This window comes from Synchiropus splendidus, chromosome 4, assembly GCF_027744825.2.
Source record: "Synchiropus splendidus isolate RoL2022-P1 chromosome 4, RoL_Sspl_1.0, whole genome shotgun sequence".
NCBI lineage: Eukaryota > Metazoa > Chordata > Actinopteri > Syngnathiformes > Callionymidae > Synchiropus > Synchiropus splendidus.
Window position 1 is genome coordinate 32,205,775 of NC_071337.1, and position 11,376 is coordinate 32,217,150.

Sequence of the window (11,376 nt, forward strand, 5' to 3'; positions counted from 1 at the left end):
GTTTGGTTTATTTATTCTTGTGAGGACCAATTCTAGGAAAAACACTTCCTTGTGAGGGCATTTGGCTTGGTTAGAACTATTTGGCCATATCATATCTCCACATATTAACCGTTTTATCCATCAATTTGAGGATGAAATCTCATCATAAACTAGGTCATTATAATTAGGTTTAAGTTTGGTTCAGAGTCCTGGTTAAGGTTAGCCATTTGTTTTGGATGGCTAAGTTAAGGGTGAGAGGCTGGGGAAAGCATTATGTCAGTGAGATGTTCCCTCAAAGATGGCGTGTGTGAGGGACAGCTGCATGGCTCTTTCTGTTAACCATCTTCAACCACCACATAGTCCTGTTCAGGGTTGCAGGGAGCATTTAGCCTATCCCAGTGGCTCTTAACTGTTTTGGGCTTGATGTTGGACTTGTTGGTACAACATTCATATCTTGGACACAACTTTTGCGTCTGGTTGTGACAGGAGAAGCTGCTTGGAAAACTACATCCCGGGAGTAGTTAAACTGTGTTCCTGTCCCTGTGATATAAGGAGCATATCTCTCAGTCCTGATAGCACGACAATGGGTGTTTCAATAAGTATGTAAATATTAGTAAATAAACAAATAAATGACTCAAAGGTATTTTAATGACTTGGTCCAGTACAAAAAATGTCATTTAACTGGAAGACAGCGACAGCAAACTGTTGTTGCACTGCTAACTACCAAGGACCCTTTAACTTGGATGCTTCTGAGTGATGAATGATGATATCATCTTTACTGCAGTTATTGTTCACAACTACTTTACATCTGAAGCCCAATAAGACAGCTTTGAAGTGAAGTCATTCAGGCATGAGCACTTTTGACGTCCTTTATTTGTTTTAGTACAATTGTTGAAGTTTGTGCTTCCGAAAAAATGTGGTGTGGGCACCAAGTTCACAAGAACAGCTGCTAAACGGCACTATGTCAATGACAGAGTATTGCGAGTACGACAAATAATACTATGGGAACAAATTGTCCAATGCACAGACATGCATCCAGAAAAAGAGTGGGAAAAATTAGAGGTGTTATAAAAAGAGCTTGTACGAATAGAAAGAGAGCAGAAGCTGTACCAGCATGCTACATGTTAAATGGGAAATAGAAAAAAAAAATAATCATAGTAGTCATTAGTACACAACAACAAAAATATAAATCTTTGGATTAAAAAAAAAAGTTTTCGACTTTCAGTCTTCTGTAGTTTCTTTGGCTTCCTTGTTCTTCCGGACCTCTTCCAGTTTCTTATCCTGTTAGAACCAAAGCAGCGGTCAGACACCACAGCGGAATGAAAGGATGTGCATCCACTGACCTTCTCCTTGAACTTTTCGTTCATTGCTGCCATCAGTGCTGAGCGATTCTCTTGGTTTGCTTCCATCTTCTGATTGAGCTTCTCCTCTGCCATCTTGCTGAAGTTGTTGTTCTCCTCCATGGCTTTCTGGAGGACCTCCTTCTGGTGCTCACGCTTCTCTGCCAAATGCTTCAGCACCTCAGCCTCGTGACTCTGAAACAGAGGATTTGAAGGTGTTTTAACTGTTCAACACCCACTATATCAAGCACAGGTGAAATCACATGAACCGTATTTGAAGTCAAAATGGGATGTTTCCTTGGTAAAATGACACTTTGCAAGGCCTTGTCAGCAAAGGCGACAGGGAGATGTGATCTCCAACAAGCAAAGCTGACAGCAGGTGTTGCATCATTTGGTGTTCTTCTCCACTCGCAAGCGCAACCACACTGTGACTCCTGGTCTGATCTTTTTTCAAACCTTGCGTCTCTCCTCAGCTGCATCCAGTTTCCTCTGAATCTCCTCCAACGACACATCCTTCTTCTTCGGGGTGGGGAGAGGGAAGTCGCCCTTTGCATCGGGGCCAGTTGTCCCCAGAAGAACTTCAAAAGCCTGACCAGAGGCTCTCTTGTCCAGTTCTTTCACTTGAATGTCTGCACGAGGAAAAAAATGCCTATTTTAGCATCACGTGAACAAAATTCAGGATTGAAGACGTCACCTTCTGCTGATGCCATCTCGTTATGCTGCGGGTCACGTCCACTGAAAAAAGAAAAACAACAAAGACAGGATTGAGATTTTAAGCATCACTCACTGAAGACCCCACCTGGCAGTCTGGCAGTATTGCAACCACCGCCCATCAATCCCTACACAACAGCCAACAATGACGTCACTCGCTCGCCGAGTGTCACTTAAAAAAAACCCATCGATTAATCCCAACTGTCCAACTGTGTCCGCCAGTATCAAAATCGAGGTTGGCCTGCGAGGCCAGCGCGCAGGTCCTCAACTCGCTCGTGAACACGGCATTAACTGATGTCGTGTTGTCTACACGAGGACAACTGAGTTGTTTAGATGACCACCGACCGACAAACAAACAAAGGCGCTTTTGACATCACATGATCAAACAAAGAAGCGCGTGCTCTCAGTGGCACCGTTGCAATCGCACCAGCGCTGTGATACACGGAGATGATTGGACGATAACATGCCACTTCAAAATCCATTCCACTCGTGTGCAAATGCCCGCACAAACCCGTCAACGCTTCGAGACAACAAAGCGCAAAAGAGCATCGCATCATCCAACTCGATTAGATGGCATGAATTTGGAGCCACTGACTATCGATATCCATCCCTCCTGTCCATCAAGATGCCATTCAGGTCCCACTTGAGAGGATTCAAGAATCCAAACACTAATGAAAAGAGCGAAGAGCGTAGCGAAAGCCGCTGTGTATTTAAAATACGGCGCGATAAATGAGAGAAAAACTAAAAGATGCTGTCACACCCACCTTACACGAGCTGTGGATGCTGCGATCCTCGCGCACAATAGACTGCGCGTGACCGGTAGGAGCGCGCATTATTGTCCCCGAGCGCCTGTCGTCATGCTTCTGCTTCTGCACGATTGGTTGGCCGCCAAATTCCGCTGGCGTCTGGGAAACGTAGTTACATCAGAATCCATGTCCAGACAATGAACGTTTGACTTTTTAGGCCAATATATTCACAATTCAGGCTTCCATTGGAGTCAGTCTTCTGTAGGAGGCACGCGGCTGCTCCCTGGCCCACCGTCTTCATCCCACTCATGATTTTCACAATGATGTCATCGATTATTCACATGATTTAGCTACTGCCCCACCCAAACTACGTCTAACTGAAACAAGGGGTTTGCAATTGCACACTGCATTTACACCCTGAACTGTAGTAACCATGGTATGAGCTGTCATCAGCAGCTTCAGCTTCTCATGAGAGAAGGAGAGGAGGGACACCTAGAACAGGACCCACGTGTGCCCTTTGTCCTCGCCTGACTGTACTTTGTTTCTAAGCAGCATTTATTTCAGTTATTACAAACTTTTCTTTCCAAAGAAAAAAGTTGCAGTGATGACCGGAATCTTATTTTAGCATTCAGCGTCAAACCCGTGTGATCTATTTTTAAGGGGCCCAGAAACTGGTGGAGAGGAGCAATGATAACATGCTGTACTAAATATATTTGTCACTACAAATCAGATCTATTTTTATTTGTGTGGCCAAAGTGATTTTGCATTAGGCAACTGTAGTGTTACACCAAAGCCCTTTTTCAAAAGATTCTTGAAAAGTTCTGGAAGGTTTCTTTGGACCCTCCAGAGTTAATGTGGGCACGGGACTATGAATAGAATGGATGAATTGTTGGATTGGATGGACTCAGATGAAAGGCATGTTTATACACTGGTCGGATGGACATATACACACAGCCACACACATGGCCATAGATGGACACATGTCGGTGGAATAGACGAATGGAAATGGGAACATGTAAACTGATGGAAGTGTCAAGAAAAGTACAGCGCAAGGAATGTCGTTTGAACAGAGATAGAAGCTCATTTGATGGATTTATAAAGGAGACCTGAATCAATGCCAGAAGGAACACCTGTGGAAAATATGAACGATGGATAATGGATGGATGATTTCAGGGTATGGTGGATGGATGAATGGACACAGATCTACATGTTGATGAAGCAGTACTGTGTATCAGTGGCCTCTCACTTGGATTGGAGGGTTGTGAGAACTGTCTCCTCCCTCCTTTCCTGAGTTACCAGACAACTGGAGCTAAAGACTTAAATGAAATGAGAAAGGATCACGAGTCTTGTAGCATGATTTATTATTAATCGATGGTCCACTTATTTATGTAATCTCGTGTTACGTAATGCCAAAAACGCAGCTGTACTCCGGAATTCGGCGCCTCTACCCCCACCCATCTAATTTGTATATGGAGATGAGCTATTAGCATGTGGCTTCGTCCTCGTTTGAAAATGTTATTCGCCGTCGTGTGTGGCTCAAATACACTACCAAAACATGGCTGGAGCGTGCACACACATCTGTTATTGTATCTCTTCAAATGGGTTTCATTGATCATGCCCAAGACTGTGAAGTCAATACAACTAACAAAACAAGATTTAAAAAATCCTGATGACATTTATATTCGTGGAAAACAGTCAGACGCTGTGACGCCAGTGAGCGCAAGTAAAATCTACTAAACCATCTGGACTAGAAGCGGAGCATGAACCTCTAGTCGCACTCCACACACGAGTTCTAAAAATAGCGGCAGACACTGTAGCGATAACTGGCTGCATGTCGCCATCTACTGGACGACAAAACCACCAGCTCCGTTACGTAATAGCCTGGAATCTTCTGGAAGAAAAGCTATGAATAAATTAAGACTAATAAATAATGCAGTTATTCTGACACACTTCAGCCCCCTCTTTTATGTTAAGGTATAACAGATTGCAAGCTAAAGACAATCCTTGTTGTTCTTTTAAAATCTCAATTTCCTTGCATTTTTTAACCTGTGAAACCATACATTTCACACTTTTTGTGACTGTTGACGCTATAATTGACATGACACACGTGTAGCTGGGGGCTAAGGCGATGACAGGCAGACGTGCAGACCCCATGTGTTTCACTCATCCAAAGAGATCCACAGGCTACATTAAAGCGGCATAAGGTACTTGAAGAATAATTTCCTGCCTCCATCCCGCGTTTATTTATGAGGAAAGACCGTCCGAAACAGCGAAAAATGGTAGTCACGTGGGTGACTGTGACTAGATCACGCTCAGTATTCGCCCACTGTCGGGTCGCACAGGAGAAGTTACATCGTCTAGAGCAGTGATTCTTAACCATAGGGTGGCTCTTTTATTTTATTTTTTTGTGTGTGTTGCACCTTTGGGCCGTGACGGCCGCGGGACACTGAATACATTAGTCACATGCAAATTGGTGATAGTTAACAATGAAGAAGTTTTTTAAAAGAAAAAATGATAAAGAAAGTGATGGCGCCTACTTATATGTTCTATGGAGTTTAAATAACATAAATCGTTTTTACCTTATGATATTTTGACGCGGTTTTATTAATTATATATACAATATATATTTTTGGTTTTTTTTCTTTAGTAAATTTGATGAATACGACTTGCTGGTCTAGAAGTTGCTTAGGCTGAGAGCGAGAGACAGACTTCATGATTACTGTCAGTTCAATATGAAACCTGTCACCAAAGAAAATGTGAAAATATGTATGCATAAATATGACCTATTTTTGCTTTAACAGCTGTGACAGTGGTGAAATGACAGATTTGACATAATTTCATCAAAAGATAGCAAAACAGATATACTGCTTCAGGCTTTAAGTCAGGCCAAAGGTTGTCTACACCACACAAGCAAAAACAGAAAAAAATGCAACATGAATGAGTTGTTTTTTTTCTTTTATTGACTTTTTCAATCAAAAAACAACCCAGAACCGTCACCATAAAAAAAATAGACATGTCTTCATTAACCAGACATTGTTGGTTATTAAAATTCTCACCAGCCAAGTAGAGTTGAGCATAGACAAAGACAAATGAGACACAATTGAAAAAAAGGAATGTAACAAATTTCATCATGTCCACACCTGAAGAGAAAGTCTCAGGCCTAGACTGTTGGTCTTTGAAAGAGCACCCGTAAAAGTGACATTGTAATACTGCAACACAGACACAACAAGAACATGCACGCTTGACCCATTTTGATTTTTTTCTCTTTATATTGGTGTCAATTTGGTCAGCTGGTAGTCGAGACATGTGGCACCAGATCCGTTCAGACCGCAGCTGGCCGAGGAGTGCTTTCCAGGGGTCTTCTGCTGGTGGGCCTTAGATTGTTCGAGGGTTGTATTCAGGCAGCTTTTTCAGTCTTTCCTGCTCCTGCTGGGTCTCCTGTCTGGCAATGACCAGGGAGTGGGAGTAGCCCATCACCACCTGAGAGACAATGCCCATTCAAGTCAGAATGTGGACACCTGTATCTTCATAACTCAATAGACCTGACTGTACCTGTTCAACATAGATGCCATCCAAGGTCTTGACCTCTTGAGCTGTGGTGGACGATTTGGGTTTGTTATCACCGTATCCCTGCATGGAGAAGGACCTGTCATGTTCTGCTTGATACTCAACTCATGTGAACAACGGTTTTACCAGCTCTCCAAAGGTGGGCGAGGGTCCCCAGCTGATGGTGCTCTCATCTGCAGCAATGATGATACTGCTCTTTCTGTTGAAACCAACCAAGAATATATTTTAGACAAGTGCAGAGGCTTAATCGATTGCTGACCTCATCAAGTTCTTACCCACACGCCACACTGCGGATCTTCCAGCCACTCAGATCCTGTATTGCTTTTGGATACATGGTGGACTCCCTCGAGGTGTTTGTCACACCCCAAAAGAAGAGACCTCCTGCAACAAGTCCCTCAATGTAAGATGACAACCAGTGTGAATCGAATTATTAAACCATGTGAAGGCGATAATCACCCATCTCGCTGATGGCAAAGGAACACTGGTAGCCAGCACAAACAGCGCTTGCACCGCGTCCTGGGAAGTCGAACAGCTTGACCAGCCGAGGGACCATCTCATCCTTCTGCTCTGTGTGTCCCAGACGGCCATAACCACCAAAACCCCAAGAGAACACTCTCTTCTGAGAGTCCAAGACCAACTGTGTGAGCAGAAAAATATTTGTATCGTGTGCCATCTTTTAAAACAATGAAACGATAGAAATCACACTATACTTTGATCCCATCATGCCTAAATCCAGGATACAATCTTTCATCGGAAAACACATGGTCAAACCTCTGTTAGCATGCACAGCTTTCCATTTGTTGATGTACAGATTGATATGAATTATCACTTGAACTTGGTGTTAAACTAATTGGTGAATTCTCGTATTTTAAGAAACGACAGGGGGCAGTTCATCTTCACTCCAGTTGTTGTGGGTCACTATGTCTGTCCTGCTCAGACGAACTCCAGTAAATGCAACTGACGGGTCACGGTCATTGGCAACAAATATTTCCTAGTAAAAAAAGGTGTTCACTTCAGAAGGCTGAATGCAATGTTGCTCACCGTGTGGTTCGACCCACAGGCTACATCTCGGACGACCACATTGGGCACAGGTGTGACCTGGCCATCCTTCGTCTTTTCAATGAAGATAGCAACCCGGCGGGGGATCAGTTCACAGTCAAACTCAATGCGCTGAGCACGAGCGATGAACTTGCCGTCACTGTTGTGACCTGCAAATCAGAGTGGCACATTTGTCCACATGAGTGGTTGCAGGATTAACGCACCAGTCCAGCACTGAAGGTTGCAAAGTCGTACCTAGCTGTCCGTACTCCGGGCAGCCAAAAGAGTAGAGGTTTCCTTTGCAGTCGACCACCATGCTGAACTCTGCACCACAGGCCACCTTCACCAATGGCTGACCATTGTAGCAGATCTACAGGAGAGTGCAACATTAGATTCAAGACCCAAATGTTTCATTGCTTTTGGGAACACCAATGCCTTACTGGCGCTGGGCTGAGGACAGCATCTGTCTGGTTCCCTTGACCAAGCTGGCCCAGTTTGTTCTCACCAAAGGAATACACAGTGCCATTTTCTATGGACAAAAAAAGCCCATTAAAAAAGACCAGCTGCTTCAGACAACGTTGGTGTGCAGCCTACCTGTGAGCGCCAGAGTGTGATTGCGTCCACACGCCGCAGTGACAATCACTTGATCTGCCAGACCCTCGATTAATTTTGGAGCCTCAAGACGCTTTGTGTCGCCATGGCCAAGCTGACCTTTGTCGTTACGACCTGTTAGTCGAAAGACTTTAGATTCCAGACAACAGCAGAAACTACTGTACACATAAACACTAAACAATTACCCCAGCTCCACAGCTTGCCCTCCGTAGTCAGGAGGAGACTGTGGGCAGCACAGGGACCTGATATCACACAGCTGACCGGGATCCCATTCATGCACCCGTAACGATGAGGACCCCAAAGATTCTGGCCAAGGTTGCGGAATGCCGCTAGGAAGAGGAACAAACATTATTATTCAACATGCTTCCAACGAAGTAAAATACAGATTCGATTCAAGCGTTTAGAAGGTCAACCCTTGTGAGCAGCAGGTGAAACATTTGGAATTCAGATTTATACATGTCAGTTTCCCAAAATTGTTTAGACAGTAGCTTTTGGTCAGGAAGTAATGTCCAGCAATGCGTGTACAGTTTGTGTAAGTTTAAGTTTGACATAGTTTTTTCCTCATGGTTTAGAATGAGATCAAATAAACCTCACCTACACCAAAGTTGTGGTAGATAATTACAAAATTCATCATTCATCAATTCTTCATCCAGATACCGTATTTGATTCAAAATATTGGACTTTTGAGACAAAAGTTGGGAAGGCACAATTATGCAGGAGAATTTGACACACCTCAGAACATCTTTACCATGATCTGTCCATACATAGAGAAATTGCAAAAATCTGAACAGTTACTTTGCAACATCTGTTGTGCTGGAATAATAAAACAATTTTGCTAAACATGAACAATTCACATGAACTTCATTTGAAGGAGAGGATGATCTTCCTGTTAACATGAACTACACCATGATATGTTGTGTCTGCCTTCTAAAATCTTGTGTCTCTTGTCCATTAAAAGGTGCTCATGAGTCTAAAATCATAAACTATCGCAACCAAATAAAGTATGAAGACTGTATAAAAACTTTACCTTGCTGTTTGGGCACCTCTTTCCTACCAATCAAATCCCAATTAGTTGCACCAAAGATGAGTAGTTGACCTTTGACCTTGGGGCACTCAAGTCTCTGTACAAAAGTAAGTGCAATTTGACTAGGTGACAATTTGTACAGATATATTAAATATAAGTAGAATTCTGGGCTTACTATTTTCTCTTTCACGTCATCGGCCACTGACACAGGTTGGAGTCCAGACTTTGTGGTGGTTTTGCCAGAACTTTTATTGTTCTCCTGTTCAAAGTCAAACTCATCATCACTACTGAAATCACGTTCTTTCCTCTTTCCACTGGGCTTCTTCTTCTTTATCCCACCATTTCCAGAGACCTCGGTCACCCTCTTACGTGGCATTGTATCAGTTTGGTACTGTGTGGGAAAAGGAGGGAGAAATTAGGACACAAAACCAATTTTTAATTGTCATACATAGTACAATTGTGTTGGCAGAGATCAATGTGAATCATAGCACCAGAAAGAAGAGGGGTACATGTCCTTGACAAGTCATTGCAGGCAATGGGTTAACCAGTAAGTAGCTCTGGGTCGAATATCAAATCCCTTTTACAAATAACTTCAACCTGCTGAACATGTTGCCCTTCACCAATAGCAAAAACAAAAAACTTCATGAGAAGGATGTGAAAAATGCTAATACATTGTGGAAATGAACAGGAAGCATCCCGGGCTGTTGTATACAAAATTTATATCATTTCAGGAAAGTATAGAAACCTTCATTTGCCAACCTCAGGCTTCATGGAAGCAGGATTATCGCCAAAGATTCAGATTATAGTGGCTCAACGAGAATGGCTTTCTTCATTTGAGGGTATTTTTATTTGATTTTTTTTTCCCAAATGCGTTGTCAGATATTCTATTGATCAACACATGCATTTATGTGTAGCTCTAAAAATGTGAGTTGGCTTCAAATAAAATTTTTATGCGTGCAACCATTCACAACATGCCATTATAAGACAAGAAGGATATATCATATCTGCATCGACTAAAGCATTGCAGGGATGATGCATGCTAGAGGTCAAAGAGACTAAGTTGAGGAAAAACTATCAAGTATTTTGGACATTAGAATCAGCATTTTTAATGTTCATTTTCTGGTGCCTTTGTTTCTACAGCGTTGATTGTGTCGTGGTTTGTCTGTCTTTAATGTAGCTATGCAAGCGACAAGCAAAATCTTCCCATCAAAGGACGAATAAAGTCAACTTAGTCTAATGAAGACATCCATGTACTGATTGGGAAGAGAAGGATAAAAAAAAAAAAAAATCAAACCAGATGGGAAGTTCAGTGGTTTGCCGTGGCTTGTCTCTTTAAAAGTCTAGATCAGGTTCTAATACATACATATTTTACTATGCTACTAAAATAAAACTTTATTTGCCATCAACTGCAAAGCAGGGAAGAACTTCACGTAAGACAAAAAAACGTGGTTAACAGAAGAGTGTCCCCCGTCGGAGTAACTGCTCATAATTACACAGAAACATCACAGAACAGCTTAAACTATGAACTAATTCTTAATTTTAGTATACTGAAAGATGAACCAGCTACAGCAAAATCGCTACTTTCAACTAACGTCCACATATGTCACAGCATCAACTTCTAGCCTATGGAATGTTAACGTGTCAGCGAAACCATCGAAATTCCAACAAAATTGTGACGATCCGGTCAAAATACAGGCTTATTTATACTACTACTTGGATAAAATTACGAAATGTGTTGCGCACAAAGTGCTAGCTTCACGAGTAGAGAATGAACTGGTCCGTGTATAATAGCTGTCAGCTAGCTTCAATAAGCTAAGTAGCTAAAGCACTGTCGCTCTTTGTTCGCAGAATGGTTGGGTAGCAACCTTGCGCTGCTTAACTGCTTCGGATTTGGTCGTAAAGTTATAGTTTAGCGAGCACACAAAACACCAAAAGGGTGTTTCGTTGAAAAATGTAGCGTTATCTTAACCCTCGACCCCAATTAACTCAAACTAACTTAATACGAGCTGAGCTAACACTATCTCGCTGTTAAGCTAATAGGCAGGATAAATAACAACAATATCTCACATGAATAACTTTATATAGTTTGATGTTCACGTTTCCAAAGTTTTACCACATGCAGCACCCGGTGTTTTATGGAGAAGAGCAGATTGGAATGGCATAAATGTAAGAACAAATGATATACCGGTGGTTAGAGGGTCCGCAGCTGAGCCGTCTCTGGTTTGATTGATTTGAACAAAAGAAGCTGCGTTCTGCTTTTAGACCACGTGATTTCATTTAGTATTCAAACAGGAAGTCGGAGCTCAGCAATGGACACGCTTCTCCAACGACAGTCTCAGAGCTTCCTTAAAACTTGGTT

The 11,376-nt window shown here is 42.4% G+C and overlaps 2 protein-coding genes across 3 annotated transcripts; both read right to left on the bottom strand.

Moving 5' to 3' along the window:
• Window positions 1-834: 834 nt before the first annotated feature.
• Window positions 835-2,903, bottom strand: stmn1a (stathmin 1a). 2 transcript variants are annotated; one of them, XM_053862489.1, is made up of 5 exons: window positions 2,795-2,903; window positions 2,014-2,054; window positions 1,776-1,948; window positions 1,323-1,514; window positions 835-1,260 (listed from the first exon to the last, which is right to left on the bottom strand). In XM_053862489.1, exons 2-5 carry the CDS (start codon window positions 2,027-2,029, stop codon window positions 1,201-1,203), a joined length of 441 nt encoding a protein of 146 aa, XP_053718464.1. In that variant the 5' UTR covers window positions 2,030-2,054; window positions 2,795-2,903; the 3' UTR covers window positions 835-1,200. The 2 variants fall into 2 exon arrangements, with proteins under 2 accessions (XP_053718464.1, XP_053718465.1); XM_053862490.1 differs by lacking the exon at window positions 2,795-2,903 and adding an exon at window positions 2,119-2,328.
• A 2,840-nt stretch (window positions 2,904-5,743) lies between these two features.
• rcc2 (regulator of chromosome condensation 2) lies at window positions 5,744-11,350 on the bottom strand. Its single transcript, XM_053862561.1, has 13 exons — window positions 11,203-11,350; window positions 9,193-9,408; window positions 9,021-9,114; window positions 8,179-8,322; window positions 7,976-8,107; window positions 7,822-7,910; window positions 7,637-7,751; window positions 7,385-7,551; window positions 6,800-6,980; window positions 6,619-6,724; window positions 6,470-6,542; window positions 6,329-6,406; window positions 5,744-6,256 (listed from the first exon to the last, which is right to left on the bottom strand). Exons 2-13 carry the CDS (start codon window positions 9,391-9,393, stop codon window positions 6,152-6,154), a joined length of 1,485 nt encoding a protein of 494 aa, XP_053718536.1. The 5' UTR covers window positions 9,394-9,408; window positions 11,203-11,350; the 3' UTR covers window positions 5,744-6,151.
• Window positions 11,351-11,376: the final 26 nt, after the last annotated feature.

Coding starts and splice junctions, on each gene's coding strand:
- rcc2 (XM_053862561.1), bottom strand. CDS start 9,393: ATGCCACGTAAGAGGGTGACCGAGGTCTCTGGAAATGGTGGGATAAAG. Junction 6,543..6,618: donor ATCCGCAGTGTGGCGTGTGG/GTAAGAACTTGA, acceptor TGGTTTCAACAG/AAAGAGCAGTATCATCATTG. Junction 6,257..6,328: donor ATGGCATCTATGTTGAACAG/GTACAGTCAGGT, acceptor ATTGTCTCTCAG/GTGGTGATGGGCTACTCCCA.
- stmn1a (XM_053862489.1), bottom strand. Junction 1,515..1,775: donor CAGCTGAGGAGAGACGCAAG/GTTTGAAAAAAG, acceptor CCTCTGTTTCAG/AGTCACGAGGCTGAGGTGCT. Junction 1,261..1,322: donor ACGAAAAGTTCAAGGAGAAG/GTCAGTGGATGC, acceptor TGGTTCTAACAG/GATAAGAAACTGGAAGAGGT.